At 65.3% G+C, this 26,939-nt stretch overlaps 1 protein-coding gene and 1 long non-coding RNA gene across 2 annotated transcripts in view; both read left to right on the top strand.

Annotated features, from left to right (window-relative positions):
* LOC119111481 (histone-lysine N-methyltransferase 2C-like) overlaps nucleotides 1-26,939 on the top strand; it is a 49,562-nt gene that overhangs the window by 4,852 nt on the left and 17,771 nt on the right. Inside the window, 25 exon segments of the mRNA XM_037235298.1 lie at nucleotides 8-169; nucleotides 1,075-1,326; nucleotides 1,724-1,863; nucleotides 2,251-2,373; nucleotides 2,740-2,906; nucleotides 3,199-3,389; nucleotides 3,657-3,873; nucleotides 10,001-10,225; nucleotides 10,508-10,729; nucleotides 12,567-12,748; nucleotides 13,057-13,221; nucleotides 13,678-13,835; nucleotides 14,310-14,486; nucleotides 14,824-15,332; nucleotides 15,537-15,686; nucleotides 15,906-16,049; nucleotides 17,256-17,587; nucleotides 18,366-18,607; nucleotides 18,856-18,962; nucleotides 20,635-20,697; nucleotides 21,191-21,265; nucleotides 25,174-25,264; nucleotides 25,549-25,668; nucleotides 26,218-26,276; nucleotides 26,772-26,871. Of these exon segments, the coding sequence (XP_037091193.1) occupies nucleotides 8-169; nucleotides 1,075-1,326; nucleotides 1,724-1,863; nucleotides 2,251-2,373; nucleotides 2,740-2,906; nucleotides 3,199-3,389; nucleotides 3,657-3,873; nucleotides 10,001-10,225; nucleotides 10,508-10,729; nucleotides 12,567-12,748; nucleotides 13,057-13,221; nucleotides 13,678-13,835; nucleotides 14,310-14,486; nucleotides 14,824-15,332; nucleotides 15,537-15,686; nucleotides 15,906-16,049; nucleotides 17,256-17,587; nucleotides 18,366-18,607; nucleotides 18,856-18,962; nucleotides 20,635-20,697; nucleotides 21,191-21,265; nucleotides 25,174-25,264; nucleotides 25,549-25,668; nucleotides 26,218-26,276; nucleotides 26,772-26,871 (4,373 nt within the window).
* LOC119112406 (uncharacterized) lies at nucleotides 20,794-21,613 on the top strand. Its single transcript, XR_005095710.1, has 3 exons — nucleotides 20,794-20,842; nucleotides 21,174-21,265; nucleotides 21,562-21,613. It is a non-coding gene; the product is annotated as an uncharacterized LOC119112406 (long non-coding RNA).

A 26,939-nucleotide genomic window follows, 5' to 3' on the forward strand; every position in this document is an offset into this window, starting at 1 on the left:
CCGCCAGGCCGGGCAAGGTGTGCGCCCTGTGCAACCTGGGCGAGCGCAGCATCCTGGGCCAGGGCGACATGCGGTGCGTGCCGGGCGCGGCCGGCGCCGGCGGCGACGCGGCCGCCACCGACCCGGCCGCCGCCGACCCGGCCAGGAGGATCAAGACCGTCGTCAAAAAGTAGGCCAGCTTCCGTACACGCGTGACGCTGCCACGCCCGTGGTCGGGCTCGTGTCCAGATGCGCGTAGTGTTGCGTGTTGAGAGCTGTCAAGGCTCGAATTAGCATGACAGGGCATCAAACAGGGCTTTCAAGTACATTTGTTTGTAATCTTCTAATGACATTTGAATATTAAAATAAGCTTGTAAACTGTTTGTGACTGCGACGAAAGGGCTCGGCAATGGCTGCTGACACAGGCCAGACCGCACTCGATGGTGGCGCAGTATTTTCGTGTGTGTATGTTGACTGCCCACAAGCGTCATCCCACCGCGGGTCACAGTCCACTGAACCCTTGGTTAGTCACATACCACCTAACGTATGGCCATTGTCCGCAATCCATTCAGCTGCAGTCACCTCCCTTCCAACCGTCGGTCACGTTCGAGCTGACCGTGGCGGGCATTCCGTCCAACCATTGCATGCATTACATATGTATGCAGCACTGCTGGTCTGGTGCCCACGTCTCACGGCCGTCCCTCCCTGCCCCAGAGGGAAGGTGTCCTGCTCCGTGGCCGGTGTCCACGGCTCACGGCCGTCCCTCTCTCCCCCAGAGGGAAGGTAGCCTGCTCGCCGGCCGGTGTCCATGGCTCACGGCCGTCCTTCCCTCCCTCTCTCCCTCAGAGAGGTGTCCTGCTCCGTGGCCGGTGTCCACGCTCACGGCCGTCCCTCCCTCCCCTAGAGGGAAGGTGGCATGCTCGCCGGCCGGTGTCCATGGCTCACGGCCGTCCTTTTCTCCCTCTCTCCCTCAGAGAGGTGTCCTGCTCCCTGGCCGGTGTCCACGGCTCACGGCCGTCCCTCCCTCCCCCAGAGGGAAGGAAGCCTGCTCGCCGGCCGGTGTCCATGGCTCACGGCCGTCCCTTTCTCCCCCAGAGAGAAGGTGGCCTGCTCGCCGCGCAAGGACGGTCCGCTGGGGGACGAGCCGTGCGACGAGCTGACGCTGGTCGGCCACGTGCACCAGCCGAGCGCCGACCAGCTGCTGGACGAGGCCGGCCACTACTACCTGCACGCCGGCTGTGCGCTGTGGTCGCGCGGCGTGCGCTCGCCCGACGACGGCCTCAGCCTGGAGGGCGCCGAGCGGGCCGTCAGCGCCGCCGCGGCCGTCCGCTGCAGCTTCTGCCAGAGGTGCCGGCCGGCCGCAGCGGGAGGACGGGCGGGCGTCGCGGCTGGCTGCAGTCGGCAGATGGGGCGGCGGTCCGGCTCTCGGTCGTCTGTTCAGCCGTGGCAGGCGCGCCGCGTCCAGCGCCGTCCGTCACGCGGCGCGCTGTCACCAGTTGCCGAAGCCTGACGGGCGGCGCGGGGGGGGGGGGGGGGCGGGGGCGGAGAAGGGGCAACTCTCATGACAGGGCGTCGTACAAGCGTGCACATCGCCCTGCTGAATCACTTGCGTTGAGCGTCTGCAGTTTTGAGGCCACACGCAGAGCGCGTGTTGACTTGCTCCGGCCGTCCCTGAGTGTGTCGCTGGCTGATGCCGGCGTGCCCGGGCCGGGCGCGTGCTGACCTGCTTCGTGTCCCGCGCCAGGTTCGGCGCGTCGGTGTACTGCGCTGTCGACGAGTGCCTGGCCGTGTTCCACCTGCCGTGTGCCGCCGCCTCGGGCGCCTTCCAGAACATGAACACCAAACAGGTGTACTGTGTCACCCACCTGAGTCGCATTCCGGCCGGTGAGTTGCGGACATCCTCCGCATGCCGTACAGTATCTCACTCCGTACCGACTGGGCTGGGCAGGTCGGGCTGTGAAATGAGCCGCCTGTGACTGCTGGTAACCACTCAGTACTGCCTCCGGTTGCCTCTCCGGTGTGGTGTGTGTGTGGAATGCCGGCGGTGTCGAATGGTGTTTGGTGCAGCTCGACATCGGTGATTTCGGCACGCCACTGTTGTCTAAAACTGGTTCATGGTGTCGTCACAGTTACAAGCTGCATTCAACAACGAATGCTGAGCGCGTTTTGCCGCGTCACTGTCGCATTGGCTGCCATGATCCGGGATGATTCGTGCATTGTGTGAGAGAGGCCAAGACTGGCGGCTTTGACGTCCCGCGGGCTGCGTTTCAGACGGCGAGGAGGCCTGCATCAACTGCGACGACTCGGGCGCGCTGGAGTCGATGCTGTTCTGCTCGTCTTGCGGCAACCACTTCCACGCCGACTGCACCACCCCGCCTCTGCCCCTGAGTCCGAGTCAGTGCCGCCGCCGCCGACCGCCCCCACGCCGTCTCGGGGTGGCGCGGTGTCATTGGCTCTCTGTGGAGCCTTGGTCCGCGGGTGTGTTTGTCTTGCGAGCTTGCATTCGCGCCGTCTTGGCTCAAATCGGGCCCGTTAGCCGGTGGGGTCGTGGTCCGTGCGTGGGTGTCCCGTGCATGCGTCGGTGTCGTCCGGGCCTGCCTGTCCACGCTGGTATCAGTGGTGAGTACTGAGCATTGCCAGCCGATCGGCGTAACTGGCCGGCCGCTCTCGGGCAGTCGTCCTGTCGCCGCCCTCCAGCTGTCCGCCGCGCCGGCGTCGTCGGCGCTTTGACTGACCGATGGCGGCTGTCTCGCTGCGCAGACGTGCGGGCCGGCTGGCAGTGTCCCAGCTGCAAAGTGTGTCAGCACTGCAGGCAGCCGGGCGAGGAGGGCCGCCAGCTCTGCTGCGACAGCTGCGACAAGGCCTTCCACATCTACTGCGTCCGGCCCACGCTCGGCGCTATACCAAAGAGCGGCTGGAAGTGCCGGGTACGTGGTGCCGCGGCAGCCGGCAGGGCTCCAACCGCCGCCGGGTGGCCATGGGACCTGCGCGACCCCCAGCAACTATGTGGCATGCCTCCACATTGGTCGAAGACTGTAGCTTTGATGACACATGTGGCATCGTGGTCGAACCCATTCAGGTGGCAGCAGCCCGTGAATGGTGCCACAGCCGCGATTTTCGCTCGCGCTTGACGCGCTTGGCTACCTGCTTAAGGATCATTGTCGACACGATCGTCACGTCTGTGTCCCGCGCTGACCGTGGTCGGCCGGTGTCCGGCAGTACTGCCGCGTCTGCACCGACTGCGGCTCCCGCACGCCCGGCGCCGGCATCAGCTGCCGCTGGCACAACACGTACTCGGTGTGCGACTCGTGCTACCAGCAGCGCAACAAGGGCGTCTGCTGCCCGGTGTGCGGCCGCGCCTACCGCCACTTCGCGCAGAAGACCATGCAGCAGTGCAGCGCCTGCCGACGGTGAGTGGCCGCCGGCCGGGAGGGGCCGCGGCGGAGGGGTGTCTGCCGTCGGGGCAGCGGCGCGCTCCGTCAAGTGAGAGGGAGTGGCCCGCGCCGGGGCTGTGCGCCGGGACCTGCGTCTGCGTCCGCCGCGCCCGGTGTACCGGGCGGGCCGTGTGGACGGTCACCAGTGTCTCGGGTGTGGACTAGTGTGGCGCGTGCCTTGTCGGGCGCACCCTTGGACCGGCTGACCTCGCCCCCCCCCCCCCTTGTCTTCTCCGGTCGCAGGTACGTGCATAGCACGTGCGACCCGGAGGCCGACCCGTCGGCGGTGCAGCAGCGGCGCCAGGCGGCGCCCGACTACGAGTACGTGTGCTCGGTGTGTCAGACGGGCGGCGCGCCGGCGCGCTCCGGCCGCCCGCACGACGACGGCTCGCTGGACAGCCACGGCGATGTGCCCGCCACGCCCGGGTCGGCCCAGCCCGGCGGCGAGCCCTTCCACTTCGTGAGTATCCTGCCGCGACGGAGCGCTGTCTCCGGCTCCCGTCTGACGATCGGTGTGGTGGGGGTCTAGAGCGGGAGGGCGGGCTCGTTTGCAGATGTTTGTGTTGGCCCCTTGGCCATGTTGTAGTCTCGCCTGAGTTATGGTGCATCGAGGTTGTAGTGCGATTCGTTTTCAGCACAGGCGACTTGCTGCTGGGATGCACTTCTCCACGTGACTGGCCCGAACTAAAAGGCAACTTTCGCTCCGGCCTGATAACCGAATAGCAACAGGGAGTTTCGAAGTGTCATTCAATACCGTAGCAACTCCGCCCCGGGGATGACACCATGACACGATGTCAGGCGATACAGGTCTTCCCTACTTGTCAGAGAATTGCGCCGCCTTAAATGGGATTCGAACCCACGTGGTTGTGCCGCAAAACGGCACTGCGTCCGCCTATTTGTTAGTCGAGGCCAAGATGTGCTCTGGTAATAGCACCTCCCTTGAACGGTCTTGGATACATGACACAAATGTTTGTTCAGATCTAGCTTTTCCGTCACCAACCAACATTCTGGGGAAGCGAAAAGCGTACGCGGAAACCGCCACTGTTAATCCGATTACATGCCTTGGAACGGCTGCCTCAGCTTGGATAGCTGACTTGTCCTGCCTTTCCATTATATTATGGTTGCAATGGTTTGAACAAAGTCGGAACTCATCATGCTGCCGCCGGTACCCGAGCCGTCCATGTCGTCAAACAAATATTGCTGTGACCGAGCAGGACGTAGTCGGTTTTCTTGCCGCCTTCCCAGCTGTGCCCCTCGCCATTACCGGAACCCCATTCTCCAACGTCGCTGGGGAGGAACACAGAGCACCACAGAGCTCCGAGAGACGTTACGGGCGGCGTGGGTCGCCTGGTGACCCAAATGGTACCGCAGGGTCCTGATGTTACAGGGTACGGGGCTGGTCCAGCGTGGGTCGCCGCCCGTACATTCAGGCGACGCGCCTCTCGAAGCGATCCCAAACCAAACACGCCCGGCTTCCGTTGAGGGCGTATGGGAACAGGGATGGTGAGGGACGCAATTTTGCCTGCCTTGTCAGGCACAATTGCTTCCCTTCTGCGTGCCCTGTCTAGGGGCGATGAGTGTGAGAATGCTTAATTCACTAGGTCTGTTCTCATTTTCCACGCTAGTCCCTGACACAGTTATGTGTATACACATGCCTTGTCTTCACGGACGCGCTGACGCCTTCTGGTTTCGATGCCCCACTTTTAACGAAACACCTAACGTGGAATGCTCCCCGCTAACGGTGAGCAGCGCACTCAGAGGCTGAAGGTGATCGATCCAAACTCGTGGCCTTCTGTTACTGAAACACCACACAGCAGTTCCATGACGTGTATTGTACTGAGTAGTAGCGGATGAGTGGCGCACGTGACCAGGAGCGGCTCGCCGTTGGTCACCAGTAAGGCGCGAGACACCGGCGGCGCGCGCTAGCAGGCGCGACAGCTGGGCCGGCAGTTGTACAGCATGTAGCCGGGGTTGGTGGCACACTCGCCGCGTCCGGCCCACTCGCGGCAGCGCGCGTGCCGGTCCCGGCACGTCCTGCACAGGCCACACGAGCGCTGGCAGCTGGCCGCCATGTACGCCGCGTTGGAGTAGCAGTAGCCGGAGCGCGACCACGACGGGCAGTAGTAGTGCCGGTCCTGGCAGGGACGCGCCGTGGTGGCCGCTGTCGGCGACGTCGGCCGCTCGGGCCGAGGCCGCGCGGTGGTCGGCTTCTCTCGACCGCCGCCGCCGCCGCCGCCGCCGCTGCTGCCCTCCAGCTTGCAGGCCGGGTAGGTCAGCTGGAGTCGGGCGGCGTCGGAGGCCGACAGGAAGCCGTTCTCGCGGCGGCTGACGTAGCGGTTGCCGCACGGGAACATCTCCTTGACCACGGCGTACAGCTGCGGATCGTACGCGGCCAGCTTTTCGCGCGTGTCCACGTGGTTGTGGATGCCGTTCGGGTACCGGCTGTACGCTTCCACGTTGTGGTACTTCTGCACGCCCTCGGCGAAGTACTCGATGTGGTTGGTGGCGGCGTACGTGCTGGCCCAGAGGCCGCGCGCGCGCGCGGCGCTGTAGGCGGCGCGCAGCCGACTCTCCCACGCAGGCCAGGCGTACCGCGCGCCCAGCAGGTGCAGGCCGTGCGCGAACTCGTGCAGCCCGATGTCCTCGGAGTACCAGCGGTCAGTGGGATAGCCGTAGCGCAGCAGGTTCTCCTCGCCGATGGTGCAGACGGGCGCGGCGTCGGTGGCGCCGAGGCCGCGCGAACCGCTGGTCCCAGCTGGGACCCAGGCTGCTGTGCTCGGGAATCTGCGTGGTGCGCTCGCTGCGGCCGATGACGGCCACACGGCCACGCCGCTGCCGGTAACTGTCGCGCACATTCGCGTGGTCGGCGAAGAGGAAGCGGACGATGTAGCAGGCGCGCCGCAGCGCCGCGTCCGGCACGCGCGTCGACGACAGCACGGGGATGCCGTACGCCTCGGTGTAGCGCTGGTAGAAGGTAGAGAGGCCGAGCTGGCGTCGCACCGAGCCGGGTACGCCGCGCACCCGGCCGCAGCTGTGGCTGCTGGTGGCCAGCTCCTCCAGCGGCGTGCGGATCTGCCGGCGCCGGATGACACACTGAGTGCGACTGTCGCGGAAGTTATCGAGTTTTGAGGACCCGTCAACTGTCATTGACTGTTTACTTGTGGCTAAGTTACGGATTTTTGGGTTCAGTAGGGCGCATTATTTTTGATAGATAGCATGCACCATTCGAAGAGCACTGCCACTGTACTTTTTCAACGTAAAAGGCGGCCACGATATGGCCGGACGCGCAGGTACGGTTCACTTGCCTCTTGGTGAGTATTCTGGTCGGCGTAGATGGTATAGTACTGGCCTTCGTAGTTCGTGATATTCGTGGAGATTGTGCCGTCCTCGGGGAAGGCTGTCGCGTTGGGTGGCACTCCTGCATCGAGCTGTGCGTCCGGATCAAATGGCACTCCTACGCCAGGGAGTGCTTCTGGATCCAGTGGCACTCTTACGCCAGGCATGCCCGCGCCTGAGACTGGTTCTGGATCCAGTGGCACTCCTATGCCAGGCATGCCCGCGCCAGGGAGTGCCTCCGGTTCCATCGGCACGTCCGCGCCGGGGGGCACTCCTGCAGGAGGTGGCACCCCGACGGGTTGTCCTCCTGGGGGGAGGCCGGCGTAGTTGGGCGCCTCGGTGTCGGGCGGCTGGACCACGCCCGGCGGTATGGTGAAGCCGGGCAGCAGCTCCACATCGCGCGGTATCTGGATGACGGCCGCAGCTCCGGTCAACAGCAGCAGTGCCCCCGCTGCCGCCGCCGCCTCTCGACTGGGTGCCATGCTGCGTACAGGGGCGGCTCGCCGGAGGGGCCCGACTCTGCCGGCGGCGGCGACGCACGCCGCTTTATAGCCGCGCGCCGTCCGCCGCCGGCGGCGCGGTTGTGACGTGACGCGCGCGCCGCGACCGCCGCATCCGCCGCCGCGCAAACGCGCTCTGAGTCAGGCGGCCGGCCGCGCTCTGGGCGGCCAGCCCGGGGGTCGGCCGATGTGGCCGGCGGCGGCGGCGCGGGTGAGACGGTGTGACGGTGGGGCCAGCGCCGCTCCGCCCCGCTTGGCCGGCGGTGCCCGTCACGTGCGGCAGCGGGTTAGGCCAGGTCGTGAGATTACCGTCGTCGCCCGACCGTGACCGACGGAAAGTAGTCGGCTGGGACCGCGTGTTTTCCGCCCAATGTGGGCTGAGTCAGAGGAAGGGGCGGGTGAGGAGGATCCGACCGCAGAGTCGGGGAACGATCTCGGAAGCTCGGTGAAAACAGGCGCGGCTGGGGCCTCGGCAGATAAAATAGACGACGCCAAGCCTGATGTTGCTCGTTCGAAGAAGGTAACGTGGCCCGTTCAAGGTTTTCCATATGCTGCGCCCATATTGTCACTAATTGGGACCATCGCTCACGCCATCGCCTGTGACAGGAGCAGGACGTTGATGAACTTCAGCCTATGAAATGTTGATGTCCGTGGAGGCCTATTACACGACGTTATTAGACGTCGTGTAATTCGGCAGAGGACATCAAAGCCCATCATTCCACGACGTTATTCTGCGCGCAGTTAATGTGATATTGTCTGCGTGTGTAACTGAGCAACTCACTTAATGGATCGCGGGCCGTGTCACTGTTCGCTTGTGTCGCGCCGCGGTGAAATATACCTCGGCGCTATGTGTCGCGGTGGATTAAGCTAGCCATCTCGTTATGCTAACTCTGCGTAGGTCGTGAGGACTGACCTGAGGACGTTCATTTAAGCTTTCGTGGTTTCAAATCAGCTAAGGCTTCGTGCAAGGCAAAGGCATTCAGCTCAAGGTGTCCCCTCTGGCGTTTATACAGTGACACTTCGGTAAACAGTATGGTTCTTGTCATCTCTTGTCTGGTCACCCTCATAATATGCAAGTCCACCATCAAGTTTCAGAACTAGCATGATGCACACGGATTGGATCACTGTGTGAATGCCTTTATTTTCCACCCTGTCCCTTTTTGCGTTAATCATGTTTTGCGAGAAGCGCTTTGCTGACGTTCATTTGCGTGGACTTTGTCGTCTTTGAGTCAATGTGAAAACGTCTGCGACCGAAAGGCGAGCAGGAACGCCTAGAAAACCGTTGCCGCACCACGGTCGTTACGCTACTGTCACGGGTGCCGAACCGATCAGCCGATCCGGGCAGGGCCATGGCGCGGCCGCCGGTTTGTTGTGGGTTGTCTTGTGCTGACGTCACATCAGATGACGTCACCCACCTGTGTGTGGTCGGCGGGCGAGAGCGGACGGTGCGCCGGTGGCGCCGGCGGCCGCGGGCACTGGCCCGGTCTCGTGCGGCCAGCGCGCTGCTCTGTGGGACAGCTCGCCGGCAGGAGGGCCAAATGTCATATGCCGGCCGGCCGGACCGCGGGTGGGCACCGCCGCACCTCATTCGCCGCACCTCACTCGCCGCACCTCACTCGCCGCACGTCACTCGCCGCACCTCACTCCCCGCACGTCACTCCCCGCATGGCACGGGTGACGTGGCGGGCGCTGCTGCGAGCCACAGACGCGCGGTCGTGACCTGCACTGTGGTGGTTTGGCCGCACACGCCTCATTGTGAGCTGTGGTTGGCCATGTGGTACACCCGCGGCGTGCTGATGCTGTGCCGCCGCTGACGCATACCTGAAGTAAAGGCCGAGCCATTTGTCTAGACGGTAGCGGCTCCAAACCAACCGCCTGTGCCTGAGAGGTCGATAAGGCCTTGATGAGCGCAACCCCATGGCATTTCATAAATACAGCACCGTTCGATTCATGATTGGAGTGCCCTTTGCGGCTGTTTACGAGACTGATCGGGGCGTTATTCGTCGTGGCAGTGATGTGCGCGGGTCGCTCGGGCGCGGAAGGTCGGTTGTTGGTGGGTCAGCCTTCGTCCCGCGCCGGTCGCGCCGACGTCGGCCCATCCTCCGCTCCGTCCGGCTGTGCGCGATCAGAGCCTCTCATCGTGAGCAGACGGCGTCGGAGCACGAGCCCTCGGTCGGAGTCGGAGCCCGCGCGAGCGCCGCGGCCGGGCTCGGGCGGCGTCAGCGCCCGCCGCTCTCCGGTTCAGTCCGAACGCGCCACGAGTGCTGGGTGCGGTGCCGGCCGTGGCCCTTCTTACGGCCGGCCAGGAAAGCCGGCGTCAGTGGGCCGGCTGGCTGGTCGGCGGCGGCGCACATCTGGGCGGCCCGGCGCCGACCGTGACCCGTGCCGCGCGGGGTCGACAGGCGGCCGCGGCCGACGCGTGCGTGATCTGAGGACACCGCCGGCTGGAGGAGCCCTGCGCTCAGTGTTTGTTGTGAGGCGGCTGGCGCGCGGGATTTCCGAGGGCCCCGTCCCGCTGTGTTGCCGTTGTCTGGCGGGGATAGGCGGCGGTCACGACACAAGCGGGTGCTGAGGTCATGCTTTTCTCGGGCTGTGTGTGACCTGTCCCCTGTTCTCAGGCAGGGGGCGGCAGACCACCTGTCTGGGTGGATAATTAGGGGCTATGTGACGTGTGATACCAGCAGTTGGACGGCGGACCATCTGCCGAGGCCGGCCATGATGACGTGTCTGACCGACCGTCCCTCCCCACAGGGGGATGACGGGGCGCCGCGGGCCAAGGGCGGAGGCAAACCGATGCATCTCGTCAAGAAAAAGCTAGGTATCAAGAGCGGCAGCGGCGGTAGGCTGGGTGTGAAGCCGGCCAAGCCGGCCAAAATCGACGTGCTGAAGAAGAAGCGGCTGCCCGACCTCAACAGGAAGCGGCCGTACAAGGCCAAGGTTCGCGGCATGTTCGGCGCGCCGGCCGTGTCACTCCAGGTCAGTGGAGGGTGACAAGAGATGTTACTCGACATCATTGGTGGAGGTGGAGAAGCTGCTGCTCCAGTGGCGGCGCGTCCCGCTCTCCGCATGCGGTCGAAATTATTACACGTGCCCTTATTCAGCGACCGGGTGCATGGTTGCATAGTAGCCACACGTGATTAAAGATACGCAATGTACGCATCAGTGACTGCTGCTGCATGCATCAGCCTCACCTCTGGTCGTGATGCCTGTGTCCCCCCCCCCCTCGCCTGCCCGTCTAACGACGGGGGTCCTACGCAGCGTCCGGAGAACCCGATGGGCCACGCAGCCGGCGGCGGCTCCTACTACAAGACCAACCCGAACGAGGACAACCAGATGGTGCTGTGCTCGTCCAAGGACGAGTTCGTGCTGCAGCAGGACGTGTGCGTCATGTGCGGCTCGTTCGGTCAGGACATGGAGGGACGGGTCATCGCCTGCTCGCAGTGCGGCCAGGCCTACCACCCGTACTGCATCAACGTCAAGGTGAGGCCGCCGTCCCGGGCACCCTCAGCTGGGCCAAAGGAGGGCGGCACGTCCGGCGCGGAGAACGGCGCGGCTCAGATGTGCGCGTCTGCCGTTTTGTTTTGCGACCCGTCTGTGCCCGTCTCCCGGGTCGTATTTCGGTCACGTCCGGCCGGTGATGGCTCGCGGCTCCCACTCCCGCCGGTAGACGGCGCCGGTGGTGGCCTCTGAGGCCCCGAATCGGGTCAGGACGTCTGGCCGGCCGGTGATGGCTCGCGCCTCCGACGCCCGCCGATGGACGGCGCCGGTGGTGGCCTCTGAGGCCCCGAATCAGGTCAGGACGTCTGGCCGGCCGGTGATGGCTCGCGGCTCCGACGCCCGCCGGTAGACGGCGCCGGTGGTGGCCTCTGAGGCCCCGAATCGGGTCAGGACGTCGGGCCTTAGAGCGAAGGCCCTGGCCCGGGTCAGGACGGATGGCCCTGGAGCGGGGACCGCGGCTTCGGGCGGGACAGCCACCAGTGACTCAGCCGGCGTCCAGTGTGGAGGAGGGACCCGAACTGGGCCGCGCCGCCTCAGATGTGGGCGGGCTCAGATAGGACGGCTCACCGCCGACAGCGGATGTGGCCGCTGCTGGTGTAGGTCGCGGACGCCGCTTTTTGTGGCGCGTGCGTGCGTGATGCCGCTGGCTTATCTGCTGCCGCCACAGCCGGGCGCTGGTGGGCCGCTCGGTCGAGCGCCGACTCGGAGCTCGTTCAGACATGGACGGCGGTGCGGTGTCGGGACCAGTCAGCACCGCTGACGCACGCCCACCGTCCTCGGATGCGAGGCCGCGAGTCCTGCGACTCGTCTGGAACGAGATCACATGCTACCAGTTTTGTCAGTCATGAGCTTACCGTCGTCTTCGATGCAAATTCGGCCGGGGTGTCGGGGTGGTCGGCTTCACGTTGTCATTGTTTGTATGCCTGGTTTACATTCCCAGTGGCGTGGTAGCCCTCGCGTTGGCCGTTGCGCCGCAGTGTCCGGTGCTGAGTCCGCGCCGGGTCTGCGCTTCCGGTCGGCGCAGGTGAGCTGCGCTGGCGTTCTGCTCGGTGGCGAGGTGCCCGCTGGAGTGCGGCAGACCAAACGCTCGCGCGATGTTGACGGAAGGTGCCGCGGACAGACCGCAAAGATGGGCCGCTGAGGGGCGCCACGGACAGATCGCAGGGATGGGCCGCCGCGAGTGCCACGGACAGACCGCAAGGGTGAGCCGCTGAGGGCGCCACGGACAGAACGCAGGGATGGGCCGCCGCGGGCGCCACGGACAGACCGCAGGGGTGGGCCACTGAGGGGCGCCACGGACAGAACGCGGGGATGGGCCGCCGCGGGCGCCACGGACAGACCGCACGGGTGTGCTGCTGCGGGGTGCGGCATGCAGTCAGCGGCTGCTGCTCTGACGCCTTTTGCGGCGACTGCCACTAGGCTTTTCACCCAGAGAATCGTGCTGCAGCCATAGCGCGACAGTGCGAGGAGCAGCAATACTCCTATTTAAATCGGGTCGTGACAGCTGAGGTAATACCCAGTCCAGGCTGGCATACGCGCTATCAACGCTGATGGGAAGTATGAATCTGCCAACCCACCCATTTGCCGTGTCATTTTTTAGTTTTTACCCACCCTCGTTTTACTCCCGGATGACGTTATTTCAGCGTAGCATGTGACAGGCCAGACTCCACAAGCTGCGATTTGTCATGCTGTCTTACCAGTTCGCTGTTCTGACTAACTGGTGAGCTGGCGAGCCGTCACCACGTGCCGGTGCGGGGGCGGCGCGTGCCGGGACGTCAGCGCGGTGGCCTCTCACGCGCAGCCGCCGTCCGTCCCGCAGGTGTCGAAGGTGCTGCTGGAGCGCGGCTTCCGCTGCCTCGACTGCACCGTCTGCGAGGGCTGCGGCCAGAAGAACGACGAGAGCCGGCTGATCCTGTGCGACGAGTGCGACATCTCCTACCACACCTACTGCTTGAAGCCGCCGCTCGACTACGTGCCGCAGGGCGGCTGGAAGTGCCAGTGGTGAGGGAGTCCGCCTGACGGGGCTCAGCTCGGGGGAACGACCACCGCCAGCTTAGACGCGCAAAACTGCGTAGAACCGGCTGCTGATTTGTGGGAAAACATTGGGTCGAGGCGCTGGAATTGGTATGAACCGTGCAGCGTCGAACGTATCGGATGTGCCGTGGACAGTAACTCTAAATTGATTCCGATTCCGATACAGGTGTCGCCCCTTCCTTCCATCGGATGCTGTGGTCAGCCCCAGTGTAGCCCTGTCGTGTGTGCGCCCGTCATCTGTCGCTGGCTGAGGGGGTGTGGGCATGCATCGCCAGGTGCGCCGTGTGCGTGCACTGCGGCTCCAACAGCCCGGGCGTCGGCTGCTCCTGGCTGGACAACTACAGCATGTGCGGACCGTGCGGCTCGCTGACCCGCTGCGCCACCTGCGAGGGCCCCTACACCGAGGGACAGCTTATCATCCAGTGCTCCGTTTGCCAGAGGTGCGCGGCCCGGCCTGTCCCCCACCCACCGGCGCCAGTCACGGCGCCGCTTCGGCAGACGTCCAGTCGTGGCCGTCTCTTGCTGGTGTTGCACAGAGAAACGGGCAGTGATGGTTCGCTGTTTTGCTGGGTTTAAGCCATGTGTGTTACAAGTTTTCCGATACCCAGCACCGTGTCGTGAGCGGGCTTTGCTGTGCGCTGGTCTGTTGCGAGCGTACACAAAGATAAGCGAGTGTCAAATTATAGTCTTAGTCCTACTTCTGATGCTACTACACGTGCTTCCAAATGCAGGCCCTGGTCTCCTGCACTGTGAGTGCTTGACAACACTGGGTAGGCGCACGGCGAACAGAAGCGTGTCAGTTCTGTTGTGCAGAGGTGCTGGGCGTGTGTGCTGCCCGTCACAAGCACTGTCACACCCCGACCCCGCGTTGACCCACCGTCCGCCGCCGGCGCCAGGTGGGGCCACGCGGCCGACGACTTCATCCACAGCGAGGAGGACGCCGAGGTGTGCGCCACCATGGGGTACATGTGCGCGCGCTGCCGGCCGGCCGACGAGCCGCCGCCGCACATGCAGCCGTCGGTCGACGCCAGCATCGTGGAGCCCGACAGTCCAGGTGGGACGCGGCGGCCGGGCCGGGCGCGCGGCGCCGGCGGCTGCGACGGCGGCGGCGCTGCTGGCCAGCTGACGGGCGCCGGGGCGCGGTCCGGATGGACGACTGTTGGCGCGGGTAGTCGGGTGCGTCGTGTTCGGGTCACGAGCTCGGTCCGGCCGGCCGGCTCGGCGGGCCGTCCGCCGGCGCCGGTCGGCGCTCTGTCGGGTTGGTGCACTGCGTCTCCGAGCTCCTGCGGTCGTGACGGGGTGGGGCGCAGTGCGCTGCGTGCTGGTGAGTCCGTTTCCGTGGTCTGGTCCTAGGCGTTGGGCCGGTGGAGGGGGGGGGGGGGGGGGGGGGAAAGTGGAGGTGTCTCGCTTGCGTGTCGACACAGGGGGCGCTGTGAGCGACGGGAGGCCTCCCGAGGGTGGCGTCGCTCCACGCGGCTGACGGCGAGGTGCACCAGCCGGCAGTAGTGTGACCCCGGCGACGTTTCAGAGCCTGAACAGTGGCGGCCGTCCAAACACTTCTTCGTGCTGGAGGGCGTGTGTGTCTCGGACACGGGCTGCAAGGTCATCCAGGGGCTCACCATTGAGCCTGCCAAGAAGAAGAAGAAGCGCGTCGACTGTAAGAGCGACGGCGGAATATCGGCCGCCATTGATAGCGTGCTGGGCAGTGAGTGCATCACCCTTGTCGTTCCAAGTCACCGCCGGACCTTGTCTAGCACCGTTTGGTGTGTCTGTTTGGTTTTTGCATTGGGTGAGCTTGGAGGCACAGCTGAAATCCGCTCTGATGCCTGTGATCAGCAATGGTAGGGATATTGTCGCGATGGTTTCTATTCGTTGTAGGATGGATGTGGACGGAGGGACATGCTGGCGCACACACTTTGCCCCCACCACAGCACGAACTGCACCCGGACGCGTGGTGAGCGGTGGCGGTGCGACGGCGGGCGATATCGCGCGCCAGGCGCCATTGCACCGACCTGACCGACGTGCCCGGCACGCTGCCACAGATACGTCGATCGAGGAGTCTGAGGAGGCCGACGGGCCGGCCGAGTCGGCGGCGCCGTCCTGCTTCAAGGACGGCATGGTGCTGCCGGCGCGCGAGGACGGCGCGCCGCCGGAGCCGCCCGACGGCTTCAGCATCTCCCGGCTCGAGTCGGGCGACTACGTCATCCGCAAGAAGCGCACGCGCAACATGCAGAAAATCGGCGTCGGCGGGTTCTACGTGAAGGCGCGCGGGCCCAAGATCCTGAACATGAAGGACGAGGAGGAGCGCCAGGAGGCGGCGCAGGCGGCGGCGGCGGCGGCGCTGGCGGCTGCCACGGCGACGGCCGAGGGCGGCGCGGCGCCGCTGACGCCGGGCGCGCCTGTGACGCCCACGGACGACAGCCACACACCGGTCTCGGCCGGCGACACATCCTCCACACACTTCGCCGTGCCCGGCGACAAGCCCAAGAAGAAGGCCGTGCGCAGGAACAAGAAGTACAAGCTGATCGAGGCGTACCCACTCTATTTGCAGGTGAGGCTGCTGGGTGGCGGCTGGGCTGGGGGCGGATCGAGCTTCTGCTGGGCGGTGGCTGGGCTGGGGGTTGTGGAGCGAGCTGCGGCTCGGACTTCGTTACCGTTGCGTAGGCGTAACAGCAAACCTCTTGTGAGCAGTGGGAATATGTTGTGTGCGGCCTTGCCGGGCATGGAGACTATCATGTTGCCTTATGTGTTGTAGGAGTCATTTTTCGGGAAAGAGCTGATGGACGGCTCAAAGGACGCCAAGGCGCCGGAGGGAGAGGAAGACAAAGAGGAGCCGAACCCGCCCGAAGAGGATGAAGACGACATTGCGCCTCCGGAGGAACTCTGCACGGTCCAGCTGTCCAAGGTATTTGGGGGAAAATGACGGCATGACCATCGCAACTACGACTCTTCCGCTCAACGTTGCATTGTTAGTTTGTGCCGACTCCCATGACAAATGCTAGTGATAACAAACAGAAGTGAGTGCCAGTAAGCACAACTGACCGTTGCGTGACTGTTTCTGTGTCGGTGCTCGCGCGGGTCTCGCTCTGCCGACCGTCTCACGCCGCGCGGCGCGCCGCTGCAGGCGGAGAAGGAGCTTGTGCGGGAGGCCCAGGAACGCGTGGAGACGGAGGAGCGCCGCTGCCAGCAGGAGCGCGACGCGGCCACCAAGGAACTGGCGTCCGGCTCGGGCGCCGGCGCCGACGCCAAGTCAGACAAGATGAACGAGGTAAGCCGCGACCGCAGGCGGTCATGGGTGGCGGACTTCCGGCGCCGTGTTGCCTCACTCTGTGCTGCTGACAGCGGCCCGGCCTGGGCTCCAGTGCTGAGCCGCATGTCTGAGTGGGACCATGTGCTGTTGTGCGTGTTGAGTGGGACCAGTGGGACCAGTGGAGTGCTGTTGCTCGTGTCCACCAGCTGTAGGTTTGCGATTTGGACAGCTGACGGTCGGCCGTGCGGTTGGGGAAGAAGGACCAGGCCGGACCTGTGCGGTAGTCGGGGGAGGGTCATCAGTCCCACCCCGTCTCACCATAAGTCAGCGTCCTCTTTAATCCCGTGGTGAAGCTCCGATCCGTTGGAACTTTTCGCTGATTGGGCCAGGCTCCTGCGATCCAGGCATCTGTCAGCTGTCGGAGGCACGAGGTGTTCGTATTTGGGCGTCAGCTGTGCCAGGTTTGCCTTCGAACCGCCTGTTAGTTCGACGAACAGCATTAGAAAGCCTCGGCCATGTCCGCCGTCGCTTCACGCCGCTGTGTACTGTGCCGGGTCCGGTTTGTTTGGCCATTGCAGCCGTCATCTGTCGCATACAGTTCAGGGCGTTACCCACACCCGACCCGTGTACAGTCCACTGGAGAGTCCGCTCTAAATACAAGCATCTTGTGGTTTTGTCCATGACCACAACACAAGGTCTTACGTTGAAGGTGTGCAGCCATTTGACATTGGACCTGAAGCTCCTCCCGTTGGCCGTGCGCCTGCGGGGTGAGGTACATACCCTGGGCTCAGGACTGTACCGCTCCCGGCGGTGGGTGGAGCTCAGCTCTGACCCCTGGCAGCCACCGTCCGGGTCAGGATATGGGCCGTGCGCCTGTGGGGTGAGGTACATACCCTGGGCTCAGAACTGTACCGGTCCCGGCGGTGGGTGGAGCTCAGCTCTGACCCCTGGCAGCCATCTAGGTCAGGTCGAGTGCCTTGCGGTACGGTGTAAGGAGCACCCCATGATTTGCTGTCCTATTTCGGCTGGATTTTGAAATATATTGGCGGTGGGGTCTGTTGTAGGTAGTTTATAAGCCGTTCAACTGAACCAAAACATCAAAGATTTAAAAAAAAAAATTATCGAACTGTGACGTCGGCACTAGTGAAGTAGAGCTCAAGTCACAGCTGGGCACTGCGGAGCTATGTTTTCGTTCGTCTGCTCAGCCGTGGTCCTTCTTTCCAGACGGACGACGACGCCGACGACGCGCTGGGCGACATATTCCCGGGCCTGGGCGCCGACCTGGAGGGCGACCTGGTCGACACCATCCTCAACGACGACGGCGACGAGCTGGCCAAGCACGCCGACCTGGAGGACATCCCCGACTCGGAGCTGGCGGCGGCCGACGCCGACATGTCGGGCGACGAGGCCGAGGCGGCCAGCAAGGACGAGCTGTCGGAGCTGCTGGCCGGCCACTGGCCCGACAGCTTCGAGTCGATGGTCACCGGCCTGCCCAACATGGACGGCCAGGACGTGGAGGACCTGCTGAAGGACACGCTGGACGTGCCGGCGCCGCCGCAGGCGCAGCAGCCGGCGCAGCAGCCGGCGCCGGCGCCGCCGCAGCCGGGCGCCGCGGCCCGGTTCCGCGTGGCGCCGCACCAGCCGGCCGGCCAGCCGCAGCTGCTGCCGGGGCCTGTGCAGGCGCCGCTGCCACACATGTCGCAGTTCAGCCACGAGCACGCGTGAGTACGGCGGCGGCGGCGGCTGACCTGATGCGTCAGGCCAGGCTGCCGGAACCTGGGTGGTGATGACGGCCCGATGTGATCGGCTGCCGGAGCTATTTGTCTCTTGGGGGGGGGGGGGGGGGGGGGGGGCTGGTCTGCTTGCAGATGTCCCGGCGTGCAACACAGACTGATGTATATGGAACGCATATCCGAGTCTCTGTTGGATATAGATGCATGTGCATTGGTTGTTGGACCTGTGTGACCAACCCGGCGGGCACCCGTAGGCCTAAAAGCTATCCTTTTGCCAACATGTGACATGTTTGCGCGCCCTGGCCGTCACGCGGACTACCGTGAGCCAAGGCGCGACACAGGGAAGTGACTGCCTGATCGGTCTGTTGGTCTAATGTCGCCGCTGATCTGATTCGTGTGGGGTATGTCTGAACAGTGCAGACGTCTGACAAAGTCCCATCTGCGATCAGACAGGCGTCGGGCCGCCCCGCGCCACAGTTCTGTGCGAGCTTGTGTGTCGCGGTCAGCCGGTGGCGGCTCCAGCCTGCGCTGTCGCCACACCAGGTCGGCGGGCCGCCAGGTGCTCGTGGTCGTCGTCAGCGCGCGGTGCCGGCCGTTTCAGGGCGCCGTTCGGGGAGTTCGGCGAGCCGTCGAGCGGCGGCGAGGTGGGCTGGGGGCCGGGCGGCGCGGCCGGCGGCGTGCGGCCCGTCCAGGCGCCGCCCGGCAGCACAGGCGAGTCGCAGACCTACAACCAGCGCAACATGGCCAAGTGGGAACACGACGAGAGTCTGGGCGAGGCGGCCACCATCTCGCCTGTGCTCTACGCCAACCACAAACACCCGGAGCTGCGTGCCGAATTTCCAGGTACGGCTCGGCCACTGGCTGTCGGCCCCATGGCTCGGCTTCGCTCACGGGCATTACCACTGCACCTGTTGTGTTGGACTATGTGGAGTAAGATGCGCACGCTCTTTCGTTGACACGTCGTCGGAGATGCCCATCAATGCATCGAATGTACGTCACCCTGTTTATCTGATCTGAGACGGGCCAGGTTTAGCCGACCCCTGGCGAGTGACCTCGTCTGATTTTTTCACCCGCTCGCTCCTGCCTGGCAGCGGTCGCCGACCGAGTGCGGCAGATCATGAAGATTTGGCGCGCCCTCTCGCCGGAGAGCAAGCAGCCATACCTGCAGAAGGCGAAGGAGAACCGCTCGGCGAGCAAGGTCAGTTGTCGCCGCTGCGCCAGGCCGCGCCGCGCTGCGCGATGCCGTGTCATGCCGTGCCGTGTCGTGTCGTGCCCGTGTTGTGCGCCGACCTGCCCCGGGACGCTGGGTTCGCGCGCGCGGCCCCCGGGCCCGCCTGAGTCGGCCGCTGCCGATGACAGAGTGCCGTGCTGTGACTGACGCGTGTCGGCCGCCCGGGCCGAGCATGTCGCCAAGGGACGGCGCCCCGGACCGGAGTCGGGCCGGGGGCCGCAGACTGAAGTCTGGGGGAGGGGAAGGGGGCTCCCTGCCGGAGTCGGGCCGATCGCCACCGACTGGAGCTGGAGGGAGGGCCTCCCTGCTGGGCCCGCGCGACAGCGCACCGCGTGCTGGACTGTGGTGAGTTCGGGTGGTCTGTCAGCCCGGCGATGGCTTCGCACCGAGGTGCGTACAGCTACACCGTACCGAGGTGCGTACAGTCCCCACTCAGTACAGCCGTACCGCCGCAGTGCGGTCCGGTGATGACGTGACGAGCCTCTTCGGTCGCGGTGAGTGCGAACCTGTCGACCTGGCGCGCCGACCTGACGGCGAGAGCGTCGTCGTGCCAAGGTCCAGGTCGGTCCGTCAGGTTGGCATGACGCTGTGGCGGCGTACCGTCTGCCAGAAGAGCTGGCACCAATAACCTCTCGTTCCGCAGTCCAAACAGAGCGGGATGCTGCGAGCGGGCGCGGGCGCGGCGCCGCCCGGCTCGCCGCCGCCCCTCAGCCGGGCGGCGCCCGCCTCTCCCCAAGCGGGCGGCAGCAGCAGCGGCGCCGCCCCGGTCGCGCCGACGGCCGACAGCGCAGCCCAGGTAGATGCTCGGCCGTCGCCGCCGCCGCCGCCTCGCCCGCCGCCGTCACCGCCGCCGCCGCCCGCCTTGCGCCGCCGCCGCGGCGCCGGCCGCCGCACTAACCCCGGCTGAGGCGGCGTCGCCTGGTGACGGGCCGCTCGGACAGGATGGGGGCTCGGAGCGGGCCGCGCCGCGCGCTGGTCCGGTGCTTGGCTGGCTGGCTGTGCTGTGCCGGGCGCGGCCCCCGCGCTTGGGCGCCCCGCACGCGGTGTGCGGGTGTTTGCGCGCCGCCAAGCGCGGCCGCCGGCATGGACACTGGATGGCGGCTGGCTCTCACTCTCGCTGGCTCTCCGTTTCAGGGGCACCCGGCCTTTTAACACTGGATTGATCCGTTTATTCCGCTCCGTTCGGGTTTGGCATGTGTGCGGAGCACTCGCTCCGAAATCAATCTAAAAGTACTAGAGCAGGATATCGCTGTGTGTGCTCTGTCCGTATGTCGTAGTCGGTTGATATTTTTACTGATATTGCTGTTCTGTTGGTGTTAGCTACACTGAGACGTTGGGCTTACATTTTGCATAGTGTTGTGGCGAATGATTGTGCCCTGGAAGTTATTCACGTTTGCTGTGAGCTGACCGTGGCAATTCAGCACCGACTCCTCGCTGTCGTGTATTGGCTAACGTGTTTTTTTATCCTCTGTGTGACCCCAGCGTGCGGAGCATTGTGTCATGCCTGGCGAATTGGGGGGGGGGGGGAGAGGAAGGGGGGACAGTGTATGTGGGGCTGCGACCGGGGCGCCGCGCCGGCGGTCCGGAGGGTGCCGCTGTGGCGGCCAGCGGTGTGACAGGCCGGCCGGACTATCCGCAGGAGGCCGTCCAGCCGCGGCCCACCACGCTGCAGACCAACGAGCAGCAGTGGCGGCAGATGCAGGCCCTGCGCCGCAGCAGCAGCAGCAAACAGCAGCAGCAACAACAACATCAGCAGCAACAGCAGCAACAGCAGCACCATCAGCATCAACAGCAGCAGCAGCAACAGCAGCAGCAGATGATGCAGGAGCAGCGCCAACAGGCCCAAGGTTAGAAGATCAGTGGATGGCTAGGCGCGCAATACGTCTGATGCTGCGAAGCCCCGGCGCAGCGGGTGGCCGACAGTCCGACAGCCTGTGGTCGGCGGCCTTGTCGGATCCGATGAAGAAGAACACACTCGGAATATGTATCGCTCCACATCACCGCACGCTGACTTTCGAATGCATCAGAAAACATCGCTCCAGAAGGCCACTGTTTACAATGGCTGCACGTTATGTATGCTGTCTTTTGCCGGCGCCTCTCCGACTTGGTCGTCCGTTGTGCGCTGTTGCGCGAGCCTGCCGGCCGCGTGCCGTGCTGAGCTGGTGCCTGTGTCGGCAGCAATCGCGCGCGTGCAGCGCCAGCTGGAGGAGGACCTGCCCACCTCGCTGCAGAGCCGCGTGCCGCCCCAGCTGCACGTGACCACCTCCCAGGTGAGGCGGACAGGCGGCTGTCGAGCCCGGCTCGCTCAGCCCGGCACCACTTCGGCCAGCAGTGCCAGCTGTGGGTGTCGGAGGGTGCAGCTGAGGCGCTTGCGGCGTTGTGTGATGTCGCTCTACGTTGTCTGAATTACGACGTCCAGTCAGCGCGGGGGGCGTGCGCCGCGCCAGACATATCACGCCGGTCACTTTGTGGCCAGGCAAGAGAGCAAGCGACGCAGTTTCTGTGCTGTCGGCGGCCGACGAGCGCGCGGCGGAGGCGGGGGGCGTGAGTGTGCGCGTTGTTTCAGGAGGCGCTCTCCCACCCGCACATGTCCCCCCGCGCCCATCCCTCCCCCAGCGGTCCCGTTCCGTTCCCGGCGCCGGTGGCCGGCCCTTTCGCGGCCGGCCGGCCGGCGCCCGCCGATCCCTACTGTCACATGCCGGGCACGCCGCGGCCCGGGCTGCCGCCGGACGCCGCCGCCGCCGCCGCTGCTGCCGCCGCCGCTGCCGCCGCTGGCCACCCGCCGCCGCCTCCGCCGCCGGAGATGGTCCGCCAGCAGCAGCTGCGCGAGCTGCTACAGCGCCAGCAACAGCAGCAGCAACAGCAGCAGCACCAGCAAGGTGAGGCGCCGGGTGACCGCGTCCCGCCTTGCTGCTCACCAGGTTGTATGTGCTGATTGCCGCTGAGCCGCGCTGCGAAGTCGGCTGCAGGTGTCATTGGTAGCGGCCTGCGAGAGATCGGTTGATTGCACTGTGAGTCTGGGCGGCGTCTGCGGGCCGTTTGTAATGCGCAGAAGGAGACAGCCGCGACACTGGCCGCCTGCCGAGGTGTGAGCCGAGGGCGGGGGCCGCGACCCGCACGTGTATGCCGGACTGGAGGGCTCGCCTCTGACCGGGGCGGGCTGTCGCCGCGCAGGGCCGCCGCGGCCGCCACCGCTGCCGCACCACCAGCAGCAGTTCCGGCAGCCGCTGCCGCCGCAGCTGCGGCAGCGCATGATGCAGGCGGGCGGCCCGCGCGTCATGGACCCCCCGCCTGCAGATGATCCTGCAGCAGCGGCTGCAGCAGCAGCACCCGCAGCACGAGCAGCAGCAGCAGTACCAGGCCGTGCAGCGATCAGGTGAGGCGGCAGCTCGTCACGGAGCCGACGGCCGACCGGACGCGACGCTGTCTCGTCCACCGGGGGCGCCGCTGTTTCGGTGTGCTCGTCATGGGTGGGTCTGAAGAACGAATGGGTTGTGGTTTCGTCCATTCGTTCTTCTTTGTGACTGCTGAAACCGGAGCGAGTGAAAGGGAAGCTAGCGATGTTGATCCGATGTGACTATAGCAGCGCTCCGGGCCACGCAGTGACCGGGCGGTACAGTGACAGGCCTCAGTCTCCCGGGGCCGCCCAGTGACAGTCCCCAGCAGTTGCCGGCACCGTCAGTGACAGTCTCCAGCAGTGCCGGGATCGTCCAGTGACAGTCCCCAGTAGTGCCGGCACCGTCCAGTGACAGTCTCCAGCAGTGCCGGGATCGTCCAGTGACAGTCCCGAGCAGTGCCGGCACCGTCCGGTGACAGCCCCCAGCAGTGCCGGCACCGTCCAGTGACAGTCCCCAGCAGTGCCGGCACCGTCCAGTGACGGTTCCCAGCAGTGCCGGGATCGTCCAGTGACGGGGTTGACGGCCGGCCTTTGCAGCCGTGCCCCACATGATGATCCCGCAGCGGAGACCGGAGCTGATGAGCGGCGGCATGTGGGCGCCGGCCGCCGCCGCCACCACCACCGCCGCCACCGCCACCGCCACCGCCACCCCCGCCGCCGCCACCGGCGCCGCCCCCCTCACCCCGACACGTTCCACGTGTCCGCCCTCAAACCCCCGGGAAGGTAGGCGGTGGCCCTCGCGGTCGTCCGTCCGTCCGTCGGTGTTCTGCACGTAGTGTTGGCCGCATGCCTGGCTCTGTTCCCCACTGCCATATTAGCAGACCTTGTTTGCCTTTTTACATGTTTTGTTGCATCTAAGTTTTTGTTTATACTTCCTGTTTCGCCATGGCTCTGAAGCCTTTTTTCCTGCTTGTTGCATTTATTTCCATTTCCTTTCACCGCGGTCCGTCCGCTTACACGTGCAGCGCTTTCACAAGGCCTTTTCGCTATGAGGCACGCATTCCATAGGCAGCGCTACTTATGGCGTGAGCTGACTGCCGAGGCAGCGTGGTTTGACACACTGCAAGGGTTTTTGAGCCGTCGTTGTTGGCTTGGCAGTGTGCTCTGGCTTCAGGGCTCTCAAGCCCCGGGGCTCCCCGCTTTGCCGGCCCAACAGCTGCCTCGGCTGCCTGGTGGCGCGGTCAGGCAGCCAGTCGATAGTTGGTCTGTCTACTACACTACCTGGTCGGAGTAGTTGGAAGACTGTGAGATTGGGGCTGACGCTAGAGAGATTGGGGCCGTCGCTAGGAGAGTGGGGCTGGCGCTAGAGGAGTTGGGGCTGACGCTAGAGAGATTAGTTTTGGCGCTAGGCATTTGGGCTGGCGCTAGAGGGATTGGGTCCGTCGCTAGAGGCTGGGGCCGTCGCTAGAGGCTGCGGCCGTTGCTACCGGTTGGGGCCGTCGCTAGAGACGGGGGCTTGAAGGTTTAGATAGGGCTCACATAGGGCGTAGTTTTGTGGAGCAATGCCCAATGGTACCGAACTCAATACGCCAGGAAGGAGGCTCAAGGAATCCGTCTTTGATGCATCTTCAATTGAACAGAAATTGTTCGGTTTCTCATGTCATTTTATATATTATTATCTTTGCTTTCCGTGTGATGCAATGTGCGCCTGTAAGGGTTCCTGCGTGCGTTCGTGTCGGCTGCCGCCGCCGCTGCGGCCTGACCCCAGACGCGCCAGCTGGTTGGCCTCGTTTGTGTGACGCGACACCGCTCTGCCGTGGCCGTCGTCCAGCTCTGGCGCTGAAAACTCAATGATGCCTGCCCCACCTGGCGTGGCTTGGTGTGGTGTGCTTTGCTGTGTTGTGCTGCACTTTTGTATAAAGTTTGCGGTATGTATTGTACACTGATGCGAGTGTGTGTGTTGGGGGGGGGGGGGGGGGGGGGGGGGGGGGAGAGGGAGAAGGAAGATGGTCGATGTCGGTCCTTTATTGATGCCATGAGTTTGGCGTCCTGTTCTGCAAGACTTTCAAGATGCCATTCGTGTGTTTCCGATATTCTGGAACTCAAATTTGCTTTTCTGCAGGTGGCGGCAGTCATGAACACTCTGTAAGGCTTGTGTTAAGCGGCGGGAGTTGTAGGCAGGGTCCGGCTGGATCGCACGGCTCGGTGCGTTGAGCGGCTGCGGCTGCGGCTGCGGCCCGGCTCGGGCGTGTCCAGCCCCCGCCGCTCGGCTGACACTCGGCCCGTGGTTGGCAGCCGGGGCCGGCAGTCCAGCGGCCGGCGCCGGCGCTCCGCTGGCCTCGTCCCCGGCGGGGGCGGCGGCCGTCCTGTCGCCGGCCGCCACGGCAGCGGCACCCGGCGGCAGCCCGGCGCCGCCGGCGGCCACGCCCCCCGGCCAGCCGCCGCCACCGCCGGCCGGTCAGGTGGCTCGGCAGCCGCCCCAGCAGACGCCGCAGTCGCAGCAGGCATCGCAGCAGCAACATCAGCAGCAACAGCAACAACAAGCGCTGCAGCAGCAGCAGCAACAACAAGCGCTGCAGCAAGCAGCATCAGCAACAGCAGGTCGCAGCAGAGGCAACAGCAGGCGCAACAGCAACAACAGCGCAACAGCAAAAGCAGGCACAACAGCAGCAACAGGCACAAAATCAAGCCTCAGCAGCAGCAGCCGCAACAGCCACCCCAAAAGCCTCAACTGCAGCAGCAGCAGCAGCAGCAACAGCCGACTCCTCAGCCGCCCCAGTCGGGTCAGCCGCCACAGCCGTCCCAGCTGCCCCAGCAGTCACGGCAGGCTCAGCCGCGCAGGGAGCGCAGCCATCGCAGCCATCGCAGCCATCACAGCCGCCGCCAGCCACCGAGGAGAAACAGGAGGGCGACGACGACGACGAGCTGCTCGGTCAGTGGCGGTGGGATGGTTCGAGTCTGTTCCGGCCTTTTTGGTACCGGCCAGTTTTGGATGAAGGCTTTATCAGGCATCCTGTCACGTGACATAGTTTGCTAAGTGGTTGCCGCGGGGATTGAGACTATTTATAAGTGACCTCCATAGAGTCGTCTCGCCTTACCATTAAGTGACGCTTATGTTCAATATACCAGTCCATGCCCTAGACGCATCGATTCAGCCTGATTTTTGCTCTTCGTCGTTCCGATGCCTGCCTTACACCCGCTCGCGGGTCCGCCCAGGTATCGGAGATGACTTCAACCTACTCAACTACGCGCATCCGGAGCTCGGTGAGCACAAGACGGTGCTAGAGCTGGTGGGCGAGGAGTCGGAGGAGCAGGAGAGCCGCGCCGAAGCCGACGGCGCGCGCCGCCCGGCGCCGCCGGCCGCTGGCTTCCGGGCCGGCCAGGCGCCGGCGGCGGCTGCCGCGCCCGGCACAGCCGCCGTCGTGCCCGGTGTCACCACGGCGTCCAGGTACGGGCGGCTCCGTGGCGGCCGGCGGGGCCAGGGAGGGTGCTGCGGCCCGTGTTGATATGACATGACCTGCAGCATGTAAGACGCTTCACTTGACAACGTTGTTCACGCATGCTTGTGGTCGGGATATCCGTAGATGGTAAGTGCGGTATGGTGTGACGTCAGATGCCGCTGGTGCTCGTGCTCCGAACGCCGCGTCGCTGGCGTCGACGTCACGCGCGCTGACCGCTTGTAGTCGTCGCCCGCAGTGCCGGCGCGGCGAGCCAGCTGGCGGCGCCGGGGCCACGCGCGCCGACCCGGCCGCCCGCCGCACGGCGCCATCCTGGTGCAGCGGCCGCTGCCGCCGGGCCAGCCGACGATGGGCGTGCCGGCGCCTGGGTACGGTGGGCTACGCGTCAGGCGTGCGGCCCCGCCGCCGTACCCGGGCCGGCCGGCAGGCGCGCCGCTGCCGCCGCCCCCTACCAGCAGGGCCGAGCGCAAGCCGGCCCTGCTGCAGGTGGGTGCCGGCGGTGCCGCCCGCTGCAGCCGACGCGCCGCGCCCGTCGACCCCCCACGCCCCGCTCAACTGCGGTGGTGACGGGTGTGTCCCTGTGCCGGGGTGGGAGGGAGGGAGGGGGGGGGGGGGGGCAGCAGGGCGGGGCTGTTCCCCGGTGTTCCCGGTGTGGCGACGCGTACGTGGAATGGCACACATTGCTGGAGCGTGTGCAGCAGACATACGTCGGGGGCTGCAGTGTGTGCTTGTGTTCATCACGTTCGGACTGGGACGTTTACCGGTGTTTCGCACACTGTGACGAGCATTTATCCGTGTCTCCCGCTCCGGCATTGGTTCGTTCATCGATGTTCCGTGTGCCGGGACAGGAGCAGCCCGCTGCTGCTGGCCGAACCTACTGGAGGAGGAGAGAAACGGGGAAGCAGCAGCGGCAGCAGCCGGCCGCCGCCGCCGTCGCCGCCGCCTCAGCCGGCGCCGCCCCCGGCGCGCAGCCCGCTACAGCCGCTCAGCGATATGGACTTTGAGAAGCTGAAGGCGGACGTGATGGCGGCGCCGGCGGTCGGCATGAGTCCGCCCGCGCAAGCCAGACCGATGGTCCGAGGTGAGTCGGCCGCCCGGCCGCTCGCCAGGTGACTTTGGGTGACAATTCCTCGGCCAGGCGACGCTCGC

This window comes from Pollicipes pollicipes, unplaced genomic scaffold (assembly GCF_011947565.3).
Source record: "Pollicipes pollicipes isolate AB1234 unplaced genomic scaffold, Ppol_2.1 Scaffold_7261;HRSCAF=8764_pilon_pilon_pilon, whole genome shotgun sequence".
In the NCBI taxonomy this organism is placed as follows: domain Eukaryota; kingdom Metazoa; phylum Arthropoda; class Thecostraca; order Pollicipedomorpha; family Pollicipedidae; genus Pollicipes; species Pollicipes pollicipes.